General features: G+C 42.9%; 1 protein-coding gene across 6 annotated transcripts in view; it reads left to right on the forward strand.

The window, feature by feature from the left end:
- Nucleotides 1–17,668: 17,668 nt before the first annotated feature.
- Kat2b (lysine acetyltransferase 2B) overlaps nucleotides 17,669–18,552 on the forward strand; it is a 104,016-nt gene continuing 103,132 nt past the window's right edge. For 3 of the 6 annotated variants that reach the window (XM_071619476.1, XM_071619456.1, XM_071619469.1), the window contains exon 1: nucleotides 17,670–18,074. In XM_071619476.1, the coding sequence (XP_071475577.1) occupies nucleotides 17,766–18,074 (309 nt within the window). In that variant the 5' untranslated portion in view covers nucleotides 17,670–17,765. Of the gene's footprint in view, nucleotides 18,075–18,552 lie in introns of all 6 variants that reach the window. The other 3 variants (XM_071619445.1, XM_071619465.1, XM_027923157.2) reach the window with 2 other exon arrangements.

The following is an 18,552-nucleotide window of genomic DNA, read 5'->3' on the forward strand; positions in this document are numbered from 1 at the left end:
CTAGCTCCTCCAGCTTCTTGGCTTCATTGTTCTCTCCATCCATGCCCATGTGTAGTCATTAGACAAATCTTGGCCAGTTTGATAGGATATGGCATTGGACTATTTTAATCTGCTCTTCTTATTCACTGAGGTTTGAGTCCCCCCAGATATTCAGTTTCTGTATATTTATTTCTAGCAGCTGCCTCATCCCGAGGCCACAGTAGGCATGGGAAGGACTTGAGACCTCTCCTTCAAGCTGGTGCTGAGACATGAAGGCTTTAGCTCCTAGGGTGGGTCAGGTGACTCAAAGGCCAGTTGCAGTCCTCATATCTCACCTCCACATGCAGCTCCCCGGCCAGATGGTGATTGGAGTAGAATGAGAATCTCTTATAGAAGTTAACTTATCACTCAATGTTGAATTCTCCCTGCAAAGACAAAAATAGAGAACAAGTAGTCCTGAAATACTTCCCAAGAACCAGGGTAGGTTATCTCTATGTGAAATCCCAACAGCTTATTTTCTTTCAGAATTATATTTATTGCGTGTAAATTTTGTCTACCTACTAAGTGATTATTTTATTTGTGTTATTCATTTTATTGAAAATTAAGCCTGGGGGTGGGGCATGGGATGAATGGAGGAATTTTGGATTGGGCAAGGGGGGGAGGGGCATGGGGTTAGGAAAGATGGTGGAATGAGACAGACATTATTACCCTTGGTACATATATGATTGCACACAGGGTGTGCAACTAGAGAAGTGAAAAATGGTGCTCCATTTGTGTACAATGAATCAAAGTGCATTCTGTTGTCATGTATATAATTAGAACAAAAAAAAAAAAAAAAGTAAGCCAGGCTTGTTGGGGCACACCTGTAATCCCAGCAACTGGGGAGGCTGAGGCAGGAGGACCACCTAGCCATAAGAAGACCCTTCTCTCAAAACAAACAGACAATCAAAACACCTGACAGGGGTTGAGGATATAACTCAGTTGGTAGAGTGCTTGCCTAGCATTCACAAGGCCCTGGTTTCAATCCCCATTACCATTAAAAAAAAAAAAAAAAAACCTTACAGATCTGGTGACATAGGCCTATAATCCCAATTACTGGGGAGGCTAAGGCAGGAGGATCCAAATTCGAGGCCAGCCTGAGCAATTTAGTAAGACCTTGTCTCAATAGAAAATAATTAAAAGGGCTGGGGATGTATCCCAGTGGTCGAGTGCTTGCCTAGCATGTCCAAAACCCTGAATTTGAGCCCCGGCAGCACAAACAAACAAATAAACAAAAATGCCACAGTCTGGCTGGGCACAAATGCCGCAGTCTGGCTGGGCACACAATCACGAGCCACCACACAGCTTGTAGATTCAAACAGCAACTCTTTATTCCCGAACTCACACCAGCCGTCTACAATCACGTTCTCTGCCCAAATCCACGTTCTCTGCCCAAATCCACGTTCTCTGCCCAAATCCACATCCACTGGGCTTCTATCTCCAAAATATACTGTCTGAATCCCGTGAGAACTCAAGGGGAACTCAGGCAGCAGGATACGCCCTATTCCCAGGAGGAAATAATCTTAAACCTTAAACCTGGAACCTAAACTGGGAACGCCCTAAACACGATTATCTTAAAACCGGGAACACCCTAATCTGCCTTGGTCCTTGAGCAAGGTCACCTACATTCAATGTCGCTGCAACATGTCAGCAACATGGGGTACGCTGGCAAGGAAATTGTCATACCTACTTGGCTAATGGCTCCCAGCACAAAAAGTTTGAAAAAATAATGCATGTAAAAAGTACAAAACTCTACCAAGAAGATTAAAAAAAATTCACCTGTTCTTGGATTTAATAAGGATGAATGTTACCATAAAAGAGGCCAAAGAAAATCACTCACAAGGAGGAAGCTGGGGATATAGCTCAGTTGGTAGACTGCTTGCCTTCCATGTACAAGGCCATGGGTTCAATCCCCAGCAGGACCAAAGAGAGAAAACAAAAGAGAGACTTTTCCACAAGAAGATGTTCACAATTCATATAATTAACAAAGCATTTGAATCCAGAATATGTAAAGTCATAAATACTTTGTACAAATTAATAATAAAAAGACAAACACTCCCTTTTTCCCCAAAGGCAGAAGACTTGAGAGAGACCTCACAAGAGGAAATTATTAATCAATAAACATGACAAATTACTCTATCTCAATAAGAATCAGGAAAAAATGCAGATTTATCACATCTACCACATTGGCACAATGCACCTTGAGTCTAACTATTCAAATCTGGGTGAGGATGTGAAAGTCATGAGAATTCTTATGCAGCACATTACTGATGAGGTAAAAAGAAATCAATGTAGTCCTGCCAGAAAACAACCTAACATTGCCCCAACTTATAAATTGAAGATGGTCCTATCTCAAAGATCTGCAAACTATGGCCCCTGGGCCAGTATGTTCCATCACTTGCTTTATTTTTTTATTTTATTGTGAGATGGAGTCTTATTAATTGTCCTGGGATGCCCTCAAACTTGGGATCCTCCTGCCTCAGCCTCCTAAGTAGCTGGGATCACAGTTTTGCACCACCACACTGGATTCCACTACCTATTTTCTTTTGCTTTTATTTTCTACCATTTATTTTTATACAGCCTACATGCTAAGAATGACTCTTAGATTTTAATTTTTATTTATTTATTTATTTGCAGTACTCATGATTGAACCCTGGGGTATGCTACCACTGACAATATTCCAGCTGTTTTTATTTTTTATTTTGAAACATTAAGTTGCCCGGGTGGGTCTTGAACTTGTGATCCTCCTGCCTCCAACACCCAAGAACCTGGGGTTAAAAGTGTGTGCTGCCATGCCCAGCAATTTGTAGATTTTTAAATAGTGGGAACAAATCAGAATTATGATAGCCTATGATGTGAAAACTATAAAATTCACATAGGACTGGTTATAAATTTTTTAAATTTATTTTTTAGTTGTAGTTGAACACAATATCTTAATTTTATTTATTTATTTATTTTATGTGGTGCTGAGGATCAAACCCAGGGCCTCATATGCCAGGCAAGCGCTCTACCACTGAGCCACAACCCCAGACCCCTGGTTATAAAATTTTATTGGAAAAAAATTTATTGGACCCAGGCATGCTGGCACACGCTTGTAATCCCAGCAGCTCGGGAGGCTGAGATGGAGGATCGTGAGTTCAAAGCCAGCCTCAGCAAAGCGAGGTGCTAAGCAACTCAGTGAGACTCTGTCTCTAAATAAAATACAATGTAGGGCTGGGGATGTGGCTCAGTGGTCTAGTGTCCCTGAGTTCAATCCCAGGTACTAAAAAAAAAAAAAATTGTTGGAACAACAATCACACCCATTCATATATGTACAGTCTGTGGCTGCTTTTTTAGTGTAACAGAACCAGTGGTTCAGGAGGCTGAAGCAGAAGGATTGCAAGTTTTAGGCCAGCATCAGCAACTTAATCAGACTGTCTCAAAATAAAAAAAATAAAAAGGGCTGGGGATGGAACTGGGGTTGTAGCTCAGAGGTAAGAGTACTCACCTAGCACATGTGAGGCCCTGGGTTCCATCCTCAGCACCACGTAAAAATAAACAAAATAAAGGTATTGTGTCCCAACTAAAACTAAAAAATAAATATTAAAAAAAAAAAAAAGAGCTGGGGATATAGTTCAGTTAGTAGAGTGCTTGCCTTGCATGCACAAGGCCCTGGGTTCAATCCCCAGTAACACACACACACACACACAAAAAAAAATACATGTGTGTGTGTGTGTGTATGTATGTGTGTATATATATATGAATGAAATGTGGCCAGACTAAATAATATTGAACACCAACCTCCCCAGTGTTGAACACCAGCCTCCTCAGTAAGCTGTCCTTGTTCTGCTTGAAACCACCTGTTAAATTCAAATTTCCTAGGTGTCCCACAAGTATGATTATAAAAGCTGAGGCTGCAGGCACCAGCCTATGTGGAAGAGAGTTATATTTAGTATTACTTCAGGAGCTTGTCTCTTTGGACATCACCAAGACTCTAGTACAGAATGTTACTGTTTGAGAGCTTCTGGGCCCATGGCAGAGAAAAGGGTGTGGGTGGTTTTCTGACAGTTCTTATAAATACCCCAGTATTTACTTAATGGCAGAAACACACAGAGAGAACGCACAGAGTGTTACAGCAGAGAACACAGTTTAGCTCCATTCATCCCTGGGCCTAGGACCAAGCACTTCTAGTCTGTTCTGAGTGACTGTCTCTGAGGCCAGCTGCAGCAGCTCTGTGTGTGAGAGAGTCACCTGCCTGCCTGGTGAAGGAGGAAGGAAGGAAGGAAGGAACAGGGAACAATGAGGCCCTTGTAAAAGGCCAAGTTTCTCTGTTTTGTTTTGTTTTTGAGTTTATTTTCCAATCAGGTCATTCTGCAGAAAACCTTTCAAGATCTATCCACTGCTTTTAGGTACAGGTCAAAGGTCTTGATATTGATCATCCAGGACCTGTAGGGCCTGGTCAAAGCCTGATCCTTCAGCTTCAGTTCTCTCTACTGTCTCCTTCTGGAAAGTTCCTCAAATTTGGGCACACTCTGCCCAGCTCAGGACGGGCCATGCTATCCCTCCACCTCAAAGGCTTTGCCCTCTGCTGGCACCAGGAAATTCTAGCTCATTCTTCGTTTCTCATGAACTGAGCTTTGGCATCAACAGAAATGAGTTTTCCTGATTCCTAATGCAAATCCTCTACCCTTTGTCAAATGCTCCCATAACTCCTGAGACTCTGTCTTTGTTTGAGTCTTTCATGGTGTATTTGTGTGATTATTGAACTGATGTCGGTTTTTCCTGCTTGCCTCGATTTTGCCATTTTAATCTGAGGCAATGCAGAGACTTAAGACAGATATGCCTGCCATGCAGTAAAATTTCCATAAATATTTGTTAAATAAATTTTTTTAAAAAGTAAATTAAAATGCGTTTGAGCACTTAAATATTTAGTTTTTCACGGGTGGTGGTGCACTCCTGTAATCCCAGTGATTTGAGAGGCTGAGGCAAGAGGATCACAAGTTTCAGGCCAGCCTCAGCAATTTAGCAAGACCCTCAGCAACTTAGTGAGACTTGTCTCAAAATTAAAAATACAGGGCTAGGGATGTAGCTCAGTGGTAAAGTGCCCTTAAATTCAATCCTCAGTACCAAAATAAATAAACAGATGAATAAAAAAATAAAATAAAAAGAGCTAGGGATGTGACTCAGTAGTAGAGGCTTTCTGGTTTCAAGCCCCAGTACCACAATTAATAAACAAACAAATAAAATTAAAATACATTTTTAAAAGCTGAGGGTACACACCTGTAATCCCAGTGATTGTGGAAGCTGAGACAGGAGGATTGCAAGTTCAAGATCAGCCTGGACAATTTATCATGACCCTGTCTCAAAGTAAAAAATAAAAAGGGCTGGGAATGCAGCTCAGTGGTTAAAGTGCCCCTGGGTTCAAACTCCAGTATAGCCAAAAAAAAAAAAAAAAAACCCCCACAAAATATCAGGAGGGGCAATAGAAACACTGCATCCATTACTATTATTTTCTCTATTTACATGTATATAATTATAGGTGCTGATCTAAAGTTTCTTTATCTGTAAATGGAGTTCCTAAATGCTCCCAACTAGGGTTGTTATGAAGATAAAAATATTTGCAACCCATGTTCAGACCCTGGCTCTCAATAAATGATAACCACAATTGTTATTGGCTAAAATTAAAGTGTTGAGAGCTGCAGAGATGGTGTAAGCTCCTTATTTCTCTGAACTGTAACGTACTTATCTCTAAAATAAAAATAATAGTTTTTTTTGTTTTTGTTTTTGTTTTTTTTCCGTCCTGGTAAAGACTGATACCTCGGGCTGGGGATGTGGCTCAAGCAGTAGCGCGCTTGCCTGGCATGCGTGCGGCCCGGGTGTTTGATCCTCAGCACCACATATAAAACAAAGATGTTGTATCCGCCGATAACTAAAAAATAAATAAATATTAAAATTCTCTCTCTCTCTCTCCTCTCTCACTCTCTCTCTAAAAAAAAAAAAAAAAAAAAAAAGACTGATACCTCATTTTGCAAAAAAGTAGCACACAAACTGTTAGTACTTTTTTTTTTCTTTTTTTTTTTGAGTCAGAGTCTCATTAAATAGCCCAGGTTGGCCTTAAACTTATGATCCTCCTGTTTCCAAAGTCGCCAGGAACAGGGTCCTGTCCCACCATATTTGGCCTGTTAGCTCTTTGTATTTTCTTTTTTTTTTTTTTTAATATGTCTTTAGTTGTTAATGGACCTTATTTTATTCATTTATTTATATGCAGTGCTGAGAATCGAACCCAGTGCCTAACACATACTAGGCAAGTGCTCTACCACTGAGCCACAACCCCAGCCCCTGTATTTTTCTTCCTTCCTTCCTTCCTTCCTTCCTTCCTTCCTTCCTTCCTTCATTCCTTCCTTCCTTCCTTCCTTCCCTTCCTTCCTTCCTTCCTGAGCCACATCCTCAGCCCTATTTTGTATTTTATTTAAAGACAGGGTCTCACTGAGTTGCTTATTGCTTCACTAAATTGCTGACGCTGGCTTTGAACTCTCAATCCTCCTGTCTCGGCCTCTGAGCAGCTAGGATTACAGGTGTGCGCTCCCTCTCCCACCCCCCTTATTTTCTTATTGGTGGGTGCTATAGCAAAGTTTAGTTTCTCACAAAGCACCTCAGAAAATGGATTCCAGCTATGAAAATATGCCAGGTGTATTTGAAGATGTACAGATGTTAGCCCGTAGTGCTAACAATCCTGAAGCTTTCGTTTGTTTTTGTTTTGTTGTTGTTGCTGTTGTTTTGCAGCATTGGGGATGGACTGCAGGTCTCCCACAACTAGACAAGCACTGAGCTACATCCCCAGCCCTTTTAAATTTTTGAAACAGTCTTACTTCACTGCCCAGGCTGGCCTCAAACTTACAATCCTCCTGCCTCATGCTTCCAAACAACTGGAATAACAGGTGTGTACCACCACACCTGGCTTTACCTATTAATATCTCCGTTCAGCTTTGCTGGCTTTCATATCTTCCATATTTTAGACCTGTTTTCATAAAGCAACCACATCCCTAATAGGACATGTATGTTTTGCATGTGGAAGGTGGAAGGTGGGGATTGAAGGAGGGGAAATAGAATTTAATCTGATGGAAATTAAAACAGAACATTGGGGAAAGGAGAAGAGGACCCTTAATATTTACAGAATCCCCACCATTGCCACACATCGCTCCCAGTACTTCTATTATTTATTTTTTATTCATTTTAATTTTTTTAGGATTTTCTTTTTTTCAAAATTATTATTATTTTCTTCTGTTTCTTTTATTTATTTATTTTTTGTTTTGTTGCTATTGAAATGGTGTCTCAATATGTTGCCCAGGCTCATCTCAAACTCCTGGGTTCAATTTATTCTCCTGCCTCAGCCTGTAATCCCAGCAGTTCAGGAGGCTGAGGCAGGAGGTTTGTGAATTCAAAGCCAGCCTCAGCAAAAGCAAGGTACTAAAGCAACTCAGTGAGACCCTGTCTCTAAATAAAATATAAAATAGGCCTGGGAATGTGGCTCAGTGGTTGAATGCCCCTGAGTTCAATCCCTGGTACAAAACAAAACAAAACAAAAACACCCCAAAACAACAACTGAACATCTCATTAGCTTTTTAGAAAATGTAAGGGTCTTCTTAAATAGTTTTACCAAATTTGCCAATGAAAGAATCTATGTTGTACTACCCATGTGTAATGTTTAGATCTCTATACATACAAATTTAAGGGTAAAATGAATTCATATTACAAAATGTTCCTCAGACACTCTGCAAAATTACTGAACACTGCTAATTTATGAGGATCTTCAGAACCATGAATTGGAACACAAAGAGAAGCAAGAAATGGCTGCTTGGCACTCTGGGAAACAATACTTTGTTATGCAAGAATCCTTTGCATTCATGCTAAGAAGGAGGATTTGACAAGTTAATTAATTTGTCTTTTCTCTTACCTAAGCACTTCTGCCACTCAAACCCTTTCTGCACTCCAAAGCCCAGCCTCTCTCCTCGAAAAATCCAGCATTCCATCATGGGTGCCTTTTGTTTTGAAGATCTAGGGCAAAAGATGTGAGGAAGTGTGTCTCCCTGGGGCTTTCAGACTGCTAAGCAGAAGGGTGACTGTCTAGGTTTACAGGGTTGCCCTGTCTGGTACTCATACCAAGTGACAGCCACCCCCACACCGACCTGCTTTTGAATGTTTATGACATGAGGAACTCCCTAAACTATGTGTCCCAGAGTTGGGGCTCCTCTTGCTTGAGCTTAAGAGAAATGCTACTTTAAAAACTAATTGAAGAATATACAATATTTAGCCAAGCATGGTGGTACACCCCTGTAATTCCAGCAATTTAGCAGACTGAGGCAGGAATTTGAGGCCAGCCTCAATAATTTAGTGAATCCCTAAGCAATTTAACAAAACCCTATGTCAAAATAAAAAATAAAAAGGGCTGGGAATGTGGCTTAGTGGTTAAGTACCCCTGGATTCAGTCCCTAATACCAAGAGGGGCAGGAGGGGGATATGCTTGGCAAATATAGATACTACATCACTTTACTTTTCTATATTTTTAAAATATTTCATAACAATATAAAATTATGGTTTAGAAGAATATCCCATTACATATCGAATACTTCATTCTTTGTAGTTGCTGATATATAACCGGTTTCATAGGTTGGCACATAGTTATCTGTACTTTGCTGACATAAAGGGCCAGCATTGGTATGCTCAGCCAGTAAGGAATTTTAAAAAATGAAACCAGTTTTCTCCAGTAATTGGACCCTAAACTACAAATCTTTTGTGAGAAATTTTTCCCCCTAATTTGTGAAATTATATATATATATATACACACACACACACAACACACACACACACACACACACACATACATTTTTACAGTAGAGAATGAGAATCCCTTATATTTTAAACAATTATCTGGCATTAAGGAGAATAAAATTCATGATATTCAGATCATTCTGGAAAATCTAGGTCATACCAAATTTTGGTTCTTTGGAAATTTAATTTGCATATATAATTTTCAGTTGCTTAAAGCAATAGATAATTATGTATGTCTTTAGAAAAACAGCAAGTCATTTTGCTTGAATTTAGAGGGAAAAAAAAGAAACAGGTTTCATTTCTCTTATTTACATTGTACTTTCTTTGCAAATGGTAGGTAAAGTGGCACAGCAAGTGTATGTATTAGTAATTAAAATACAAAGCAGATCTGGGAGTATAGCTCCAGGTAGAGTACTTGCCTAGCATGCTCCAGGCCCTAAGTTAGATTCTCAGCACTGTAAATAAATAAATAAATCAGAAGGCCAAGAAAAATAAAACTCCCCTTAATTGTTATTTTATTGTACTGGAGATTTAACCCAGGGATACTTAATCACTAAGTCACATCTTTAGCCCTTTTTATTTTTATTTTGAGATAAGGTCTTGCTAAGCTGCTTAGCTACCTCCCTAAAGTGCTGAGGCTGACCTCAAAGTTTTGATCTTCCTGCCTCAGCCTTCTGAGTCCCTGGGATTATAAGCAGGTTCCACAGTGTCTGGAAAAACTTGCTTTTCTGAGTTGGAAAGGCATGTCTGAGCACTGGATACTGTATGAGTAGGGTCTAGCCACATTGTGTCCACACCAGATAGTAAAAGCAGAATCTCAGAGGCACTGAATAAGTTAGGATAGTAAATAGGCCCGGATTAAAGTTTTTTTTTTTTTTTCAAATGTAAAGACCACTCCAGGAAAATAATCAAACATTCCACACATATTCCAAACATTCCAGCCAAACTTTCATGTGTGTGTGTGGAGGGGGGGTGGGGGGAGTGTGGGGGGGTGGAATTGGGGTGGACCTGAATGAAGGTTACTGGAAAGTTCCCAAACTTTTTCTTTCAATATATTTTATTTTGAGACAGGGTCTTCCTAAGGGCATAGCCAACTAGAAGATAACAGTTAATTTCATTCTTCAAATTTATGAGATAAGACCTGGAAAAGAAATTGGTGGTGAGCTTCTGGGGTCTGCAATGATACTAGAGGGCAAGAGCTGCGCATGACTGGGCACATGGCACATGCTTATAATCCCAGTGGCTCAGGAGGCTGAGACAAGAGGATCACAAGTTCAAAGCCAGTCTCAGCAAGTCAGTAAGGCCCTAAGCAACTCATGAAGACCCTGTCTCTAAATAAAATATAAAAAGGGCAGTAGATATGACTCAGTGGTTCAGTGCCCCTGGGTTCAATCCTTGGTACTTAAAAAAAAAAAAAAAAAAAGCTGCAGCATGCCTTTCACTGCTCCTTAGTAGTAGAAAAGAATGGCTTTGGGCTGGGGTTGTGGCTTAGTGGTAGAGCACTTGCCTAGCATGTGTGAGGCACTAGATTTGATTCTTAGCACCACATATAAATAAGTAAAATAAAGGTTCATTGACAACTAAAAAATATTTTTAAAAATACTGATAAAAAAAAAAAAGAATATGGCTTTGCCAGCTGGGACACTCAGAGGGGACTGTAGCAGGCATTCCCTGCTATGATTAGCTCCTAAACAGGCTTTCTCAGCGGCAGAAGCCTGCAGTTTACACAGATCCCACCTGCCATTGGAAGCAGATAATTGAGTTTCATTTCAAACTCGGGGGGGTTTCAATAGGAAAGAACTTCCTGAGTTTGGCTGAAGAATAAAGATGCTTCCTGACTTGTAGTAGGTTTATGTCCCAATAAATCATCATAAATTGAAAACATTACAAGTGGAAAATGCATCTAATACATAACCTACCGACATCATAGCTAAATCTAGCCTACCCTAAGCATGCTCAGAATACATTAACCTACAGTTGGGTAATATTATTTAACACTGAAGCCTATTTTATTTTATTTTCCCGAAGCCTACTTTATAATAAAGTGTTGACTATCTCATGTAACTTATCCAATGCTCTAATAAAAGTGAAAAGTAGAATGAGTGTATGGGTATGGTTTTGCACCATAGTAAAGTGAAAGATTTATAGGTCAAACCATCATAAATTGAAGACCATCTGCGCTGCCCACAGGGAGTAGTAGGCTTTGCCAGCTCCACATTATTTAATATCATGAAGTCAAGACTGTGCTTTAAGTATTAGGAGGTATGGTGGTACACACCTGTAATCCCAACAATTTAGGAGGCTGAGACAGGAAGATGGAAAATTTGAAAACAGCCTGGGCAATTTATTGAGACCCTATCTCAAAATTAGGGAAAAAAAAAAAAAGAGAGAGAGAGAATCATTGGAGGGTTTTAAGCAGGGAATTGTGTCATCAGCATCAGGTTTGCAATTACAATTTTAAAACTCTTCTGTGGAGAGAAAATTAGGGTTAAAGCAGAGAGATCAGTTAAGAAGTTGTGGCATGGTCTTGCATGCCTATAATCCCAATGACTTGAGAGGTTGAGGCAGGAGGATTGCAAGTTCAAAACCAGCCTCAGCAATTTGGTAAGGCCCTAAGTAACTTACTAAGACCCTGTCTCAAAATAAAATATTTTATAAGAAAAAGAAGGGGGCTGCAGGGCTGGGGATGTAGCTCAGTGATAAAGTGCTCGTGAGTTTAATCCCTTGTATCAAAGCTGGGGGTGGTGGTAGAGTAAGTTTTCTCACAAGAGTGCCCTGTAAAAGGCAACTAATTTTAAGAGATTTCTGTGTCTCTTTTTAAATCTTTCTCTTATGTTTGCCCCCCTAACCCCCAATTGGACCCAGTGGGGTGCTCTACCCCTGGGCTTCATCTCCAGACCTTTTTTATTTTTATTTTTTATTTCAAGACAGAGTCTTGCTGACAGAGGCTGGTCTGGAACTTGCAAACCTCCTGCCTCAGCCTCTGGAATCTCTGGAATTACAGGCATGTGCCACCACTGTGCCTGGCAGAAAAGTGGCAAATACTTAGTAAACTAGGACACTGCCTTTTATCTTCTTGGTGTTCACTTCTTAAAAGTGCACTGTGCATCGGAAGAGCTTATTAAATGCTTTCAACAGCCTGATGAGGAGGAGGCAGCAAGCTCCCCGAATCCTTTACCATGGAGAATTCCCTGCCTGGTGCTTATAACACACTTTGAATAGGCCTGGAAACTGTGGGCCTTTAGCCTAAGGCAGTATGGATGCTGGGGGTGGGGGGGTCGGGCAGCAGGGAGAATAATGAAAAATAATGTTCAGTAGATGTCAGAAGCCATCCACCATTCAGACACTGATGGTTTTCAGGGAGGATTAAAATGAGGTTGGCTACTTCTGATTCAAAACATCCTGCAAAAAGCCTGCCTCCTGAATTCTGAGGGTGGCTTTGTTACGAGAATAAGTCTGGGCTGCCTGCCCTCCAAAGCCAACACTTTTTTTTTTTGTTGTTGTTGTTGTTATTTGTTTTTGTTTTTGGTACCCGGGATGGAACCCAGGGGTGCTCTATCATTGAGCTACATTTCCAAGTCTTTTTGAGACAGAATCTCCGTAGTTTGTTTAGGGCCTTCCTAAATTGCTGGAGCTGGTCACTGGGATTACAAGTGTGTGCCACAACCCCTGGCTCAAAGGCCAACACTTGGGAGAGGAGAGTTGGTGGAAAGGAGTCAGGTTTATTCAAGGGCTGGACCTGAAGAAAATGGATGGTACATCTTGGGGGATAGGGTGGGGTTGGGGGGTGAGTTGTACAAAGGTTTTTTTTTTTCAATTTAAAAATATATTTTGAATTTTCTTTTTTTAAAAAATTTGTTCTAATTAGGTATATGACAGCAGAATGCATTTCTGTTCATTGTACACAAATGGAGCACAACTTTTCATTTTTCTGATTGTATACAATGTAGAATCGCACCATATGTGCAGTCTTACATATACCTAGGGTAATGATGTCCATCTTACAAAGGATTTTTATAAGAATGGAAAAGAGAAGCAGGGCAGGAAGACTATGTGCTGAGTGGGGTCTTTGTCAATCTTTTCCTTCATTTTTAATTTCTTTTTTTTACTTTTTGCACTGGGGATTGAACCCAAGGGTGCTTTGCCACTGAACTACACAGCTACACCCTTAATCCTTCAGTTTTTTAAATATTTATTTATCTATTTATTTAAATTTTTTTAGTTATTGATAGAACTTCAACTTTATTTTTATTTATATGTGGTGCTGAGATTCGAACCCAGGGCCTCACACATGCTAGACAAGTGCTTCATCACTGAGCTACAACCTGAGCCTATTTTTATTTTTTAGTTTGAAACAGGTTCTTGTTAATTTATGGAAAGGCTCACTACATTGCTGAGGCTGGCCTCAGATTTGCATCCTTCTGCCTCAGACTCCTGGGGTTGCTGGACTATCTTCTTTTGTTCTTCTTCTCTAGAACAAAGGCAATGGATCTCTACTCCCTGGGGGTAGTTCCTGGGTTCTTTTTAGACAGACAGGTTACTTTTTTATTTTTGTGGTGCTAGGGATTGAACCCAGGGCCTTGTGCATGTAAGGTAAGCACTCTACCAACTGAGCTATATCCCCAGCCCCAGACAGGTTACTTTACAGTAATTTACAGAACTAAAGGACAAGGAGGGAAATTACAAAAGTCATCCAATGTTCTGGGTCCTGTAAATCTAAAGATTACTTGGAACCAAATAGATGAGGCGCTCCTTTAGAATTTAGGTTGCTGGGCAAAGGGAAGAGGACATAAACCTTGCAAAATGATTAGGAATTATGGAGAGCCAGGAGGCTGTATAGCGGGAGAAAAAGATAATTCCAAAGGAGTGGCTCTATTACAATTTAGGAGGGGGATCCTGGTTATGAAGGGTTAATAATAAATCTGAGTTTGCCCAACATTTTCAAACATATAGAGAATTTGGAAAGAACGATACAGTGAACTACCTACCTTGATTTTAGCATTACATTTTGTTCTACTTGCTGTATCACATCTCCATTGTCTGCCCATTTCCCTAAGCATCATCTTACTTTCTGATGCATCTCTCCCTGTGGCTTTGAAACTTACATGTTTTTTTTTTTTTTTTCTTTTTCCCAACCTTCTTCTCTCTAACCTTTTCCTCCCTGATCTTCTTTTCCATAAACTTCTTCTTCCTGATCTCCCTGATCTTCACCTTCCTGATCTCTCCTCCCTAATCTCATTTTTCCTGAATCATCTCTCTCTCTCTCTCTCTCTCTTTTTTTTTTTTTAAAGCCTGCTGTTCTTCAGATGGGCAGAATCAGAGCCTTTGAGATAGGAGTCCCCTGTGTTTCTCCTTTGCTAGCAAAGCAATAAAACTTTTTCCTTTTTCTCAAAACCATATCTTTGTTATTGGGTTGGCTTTGGGGATAAAGACCTAGCTTTTGGCAACAAAAGTACACAGCATTAAGAAATTGCATGGGAAGACATTTGTATTAGTAGTTTTTTTTTTCTTTTTCTTTCTTTCTTTTCTTTTTTTTTTTTTTGTGTATGTGTGTCACTGTGACCAAAACATCTAATAAGAATGACTTTAGAGGAGGAAAAGTTCATTTGGTGTTCAGAGGTCTCAGTCCTTAGATGTCTACATGCTCCATTGCTCTGGGTCCAAGATGAGGTGCTCAAGGCAGAAAGATGGTAGATGAAAACCAGCTCACACATGGCAGCAAGGAAGCAGAGAGAGATCTGCTTACCAGGGACAAAATGTAAACCACACCCACCTGCCTGCAGTTACCACCCAGTTAATCACTATCAGTGGATCAATCTACTGATTAGGTTACAATTCTCATATTCTGATCATTTCACCTCTGAATGTTCTTGCATCCTCTCACACGTAAGCTTTTAGGGGACACCTCATATGTAAACCATAACAACACTGCACCCCCAAACTTTCAGCATGAGCACCACTAAGTAGGGTCCAGGCCCCTTCCGCACTAGAGATCGAACCCAAGGGTACTCTACCACTGAGCTACACCCCCAGTCCTTTTTATTTTTCAAGTTCAAGACAGAGACTGGCTAAGTTGCCCAGGCTGGCCTTGTACTTGTGATCCTCCCGCCTTCAGCCTCCTGAGTGCTGGGGGTTATAGGTGTGTGCCACCATGTCTGGCTTTAAAAAAAAAAAAAAAAATTGTAGTTGTAGATGGACAGCATGCCTTTATTTTATATTTATGTGGTGCTGAGGATTGAACCCAATGCCTCACGCTCTGCCACTGAGCTACAGCCCCAGGCCCAAAAATTTTTTGGGGAAACATTTACATCCAGTGAAATGAACAAAATATCAGGTGGATCATTCCATCAGCTTGAAAAAAAGCCTACAAAATGGCATCCAAACCCCTATATCAGTATCTGTTAATATCATAGTGTAAAAACTTTAGGCAGGTATGTCATGTCAGAATCCCAGAAACTTCTAAAACTCAAGTAGAGAACTGCAAGTTCAAGTTTAGCCTAAATAACTTCTTTTTTGGGGGGTGGAGATGGAGATGGGGGGTACTGGGGATTGAACCCAGGGGTGCTTAACCACTGAGTCACATCCCCAGCTCTTTTTATTTTGAGACAGGGTCTCCCTATGTTGCTTAGGGATTTGCTAAATTGCTGAGGCTGGCTTTGAATTTGCAATCCTCATGCCTCAGTCTGCTGGGTTGCTGGGGTTAAGAGTATGCCCCACCACACCTAGCCAGCCTAGATAACTTTTGAGACCCTGTCTCAAAATGAAATGAAAATTACTGGGGACATAGCTCAGTGGTAGAGAACTAGATTAGCATGTGTTAGGCCCTGGGTTCAATCACCAGTACTTAGATCAAATTTTATTCTTTTTTTTTTTTTTTAACAATCACAGTCACTAGATAGTTGGGGGAAAACAACAACAACAAACAAACTAAGATAGTTGGGGCTCTCACTGTGAAATTTAGGAAGAACCTGTCTTAAAAAATAAAAAAAAGAGCTGGGGTTGAATCAATCCCCAGTACTCCCCCCCAGGGAAAACAAACAAACAAACAAAAAAACCCCAAAAGCCCTGCAGAACATCTCAGTAGAGAAAGAGAATAACAATGGTAAGACAAAGCACCTTAAGCTGAGAAAGGAAACCTGAAGTTAATTGTCCTGATCCTTCTGATGGAACCTGATTAGGGCTCTGCCATTCCAGATCTTCAGACTGGACTCAGCTGGGAAGGGATATTTCTTTTTGCCCTGCATAACATCGCTGTTCAGATCTACAAACTTTTCTAACTTTTTAAACACATCACTCTGCATTACGAGTTAAAAGAACAAAGAATCTGGGAAAAGGATAGAGGAAATTAACTGTAATAAACAGGATGGTAAAGGGAATGTGTCCAAGGAAAACCACAACCTTTAAGGAATCTGTGGCTAGAACTGGACAAGAATTATAAAGCATGCAAAGAATCTAATCATAAGCACATTTTGACCCATATTACATTTGATAACGCTCTCTCTGCAAAAGTAGGGCAGTTGTAAATGGTCCGAAGAAATAGTGCTGGGTTTTTAAAACCTGCTTTAGAAAAGTCGACCAATGGTGCACAATTTTCAAACACAAAAGTGAAATGTGTGCTCCACAGTAGTGAACACCGTCCTCATTGTCATCAGCAACAATAAAAACAATGGTTTTCAAGTTTCAGCAACAGTTGAAATACTGTGTGTGTGTGTGGGGTGTGTGTGTGTGTGTGTGTGTGTGGTTAAGTTTGAAGCCAAAATCAATATTCATTCTCTTGGATGTTGCCTATTTTTTTCTCCCTGGCTAATATGCATTGTGGTATCAATTTTGAAACTATTTAATACTTACGAAAAGAGCAGATTATAATCCTACCAATCCGAGACGAACCCTGTTCAACTTGCTGTGTTCAAACTTTCCACTGCGCGTAGTTTTTATTTTGACAATGCTTTTAGACAGTCGTTCTGTTAGCAACCGACACTTTCAAACAAAAATTACAGAATATATTCTGAGTCCTTCTCCTCTTTTGACAGATTTGATCCAGAACTTGTTACGGAAAGAAATCGTTCTTAAATACTAACAATAAAAAAGTTGGACAGAAAAGTATTTAAAAAGAGACCAGGAAAACATTACGCCTTTATTTTGGTGAATTAGCAACAAAGAAAAGGATTAGCATGGACGGGTATTTTTCAAAAATATTTTTTTCCTCGGGCTCCCGCTAGGGTGGAGGAAGTTGTCTCCGCTCAGAGAGAGGGTGGAACCGAGTGGAAGGACGAGTGACTGGGAGGTCCTCCCTCCCCAGGGCTTGCGAGTGCGGGTCCGCTGAGGGAGGGGGCGCAGAGCGGGGACGGGGGGGGGGCGGGAGGAGACCAGCAGGTGCCGGGGCTCCAGCCCCTACCCCCACCCTCATCTTCACTCTCACCCACACTCGGGGATTGGCCTCGCCCCCTGGCGGGCGAGCGCTAGGTGTAGGGACTCCCGGGCTGGGGGCGCACACCCGCGGGCGGAGGAAAAGAGGCGGCTGGGGCCTCCCCGCCCGGCGCACACTCGGAGGCCGGCACTCGCCCGTGCGCACCGCCAGTCCGCAGCCCGGAGGAACATGTCCGCGGCCAGGGCGCGGAGCAGAGCCCCGGGGAGGAGAACCGGGGGAGGGCGTGTGCAGTGGCGGCGGCGGCCGCGGAGCCGCTAGTCCCCTCCCTCCTCGGGGAGCAGCTGCCGCCGCCGCCGCCGCCACCCTCAGCGCGCGGGCCGCGGCCGGAGCGGGCGGGCGGGCGGGCGGGCGAGCGGCGCGCGGGGGCGGGCGGGGGCGGGGAGGGGGGTGGGCGCAGGGGGCGGGAGGGCGTGGGGGAGGGTCTCGCGCTCCCGACGACCAAAGCCCGAGCGGGAGACCCTGGCGGCGGCGGCGCCTGACACTCGCGCCTCCTGCCGTGCTCTGGGGCGGCATGTCCGAGGCTGGCGGGGCCGGGCCGGGCGGCTGCGGGGCGGGAGTCGGGGCAGGGGCCGGGGCCGGGGCGCTGCCCCCTCCGCCCGCAGCGCTGCCGCCCGCGCCGCCGCAGGGCTCCCCCTGTGCCGCCGCCGCCGCCGCCGGGGGCTCGGGCGCCTGCGGTCCGGCGACAGCAGTGGCTGCGGCGGGCACGGCCGAAGGACCGGGAGGCGGTGGCTCGGCCCGGATCGCGGTGAAGAAGGCTCAGCTGCGCTCCGCCCCGCGGGCCAAGAAACTGGAGAAACTCGGAGTGTACTCCGCCTGCAAGGTACCCGCTCGGCGCTCCCAGACCGCAGTTGGGGGCCAGGGGCCCGGCCCGCGGGACCCCCCGCCCCTCCCCCCGCCCCCACCTCTGCCTCCCGCCTCCAGTCTCCCGCCTCCCGCCTGGGGCCGCTGCACCGCGGAAGTGCTGCTGTCGCCCGCGCGCAATTAGCGGCTTCTCGGATAAGAGTCTTGGGTTGGAAGAAGGGGATTCACCCAGAAGGAGAGAGCTTCATTTCAACCCCGTGGAAAGAGTAGCCTCGGGGTCCAGTTCCCGGGCTACCCTGGGGCTTTGTTGCTTTGTAGGAGCTCGCCGGAGCCACTTTGACGGGAGTGGAGCCGTATTTGGTGTGGCGTACTAACCAAAACTGGGATAACATCTTTTGGGGGGATCTGAGCGGTCCTCTCTACGTTCGACCTCTAGCCTTACTCCTACTGGGAGGAGCTGGGTTCTAGGAGTGAGGGCGGAGAAGGTCTTGGACTTC

The sequence above is a fragment of the Marmota flaviventris genome, chromosome 1 (genome assembly GCF_047511675.1).
Source record: "Marmota flaviventris isolate mMarFla1 chromosome 1, mMarFla1.hap1, whole genome shotgun sequence".
NCBI classification, from domain to species: domain Eukaryota; kingdom Metazoa; phylum Chordata; class Mammalia; order Rodentia; family Sciuridae; genus Marmota; species Marmota flaviventris.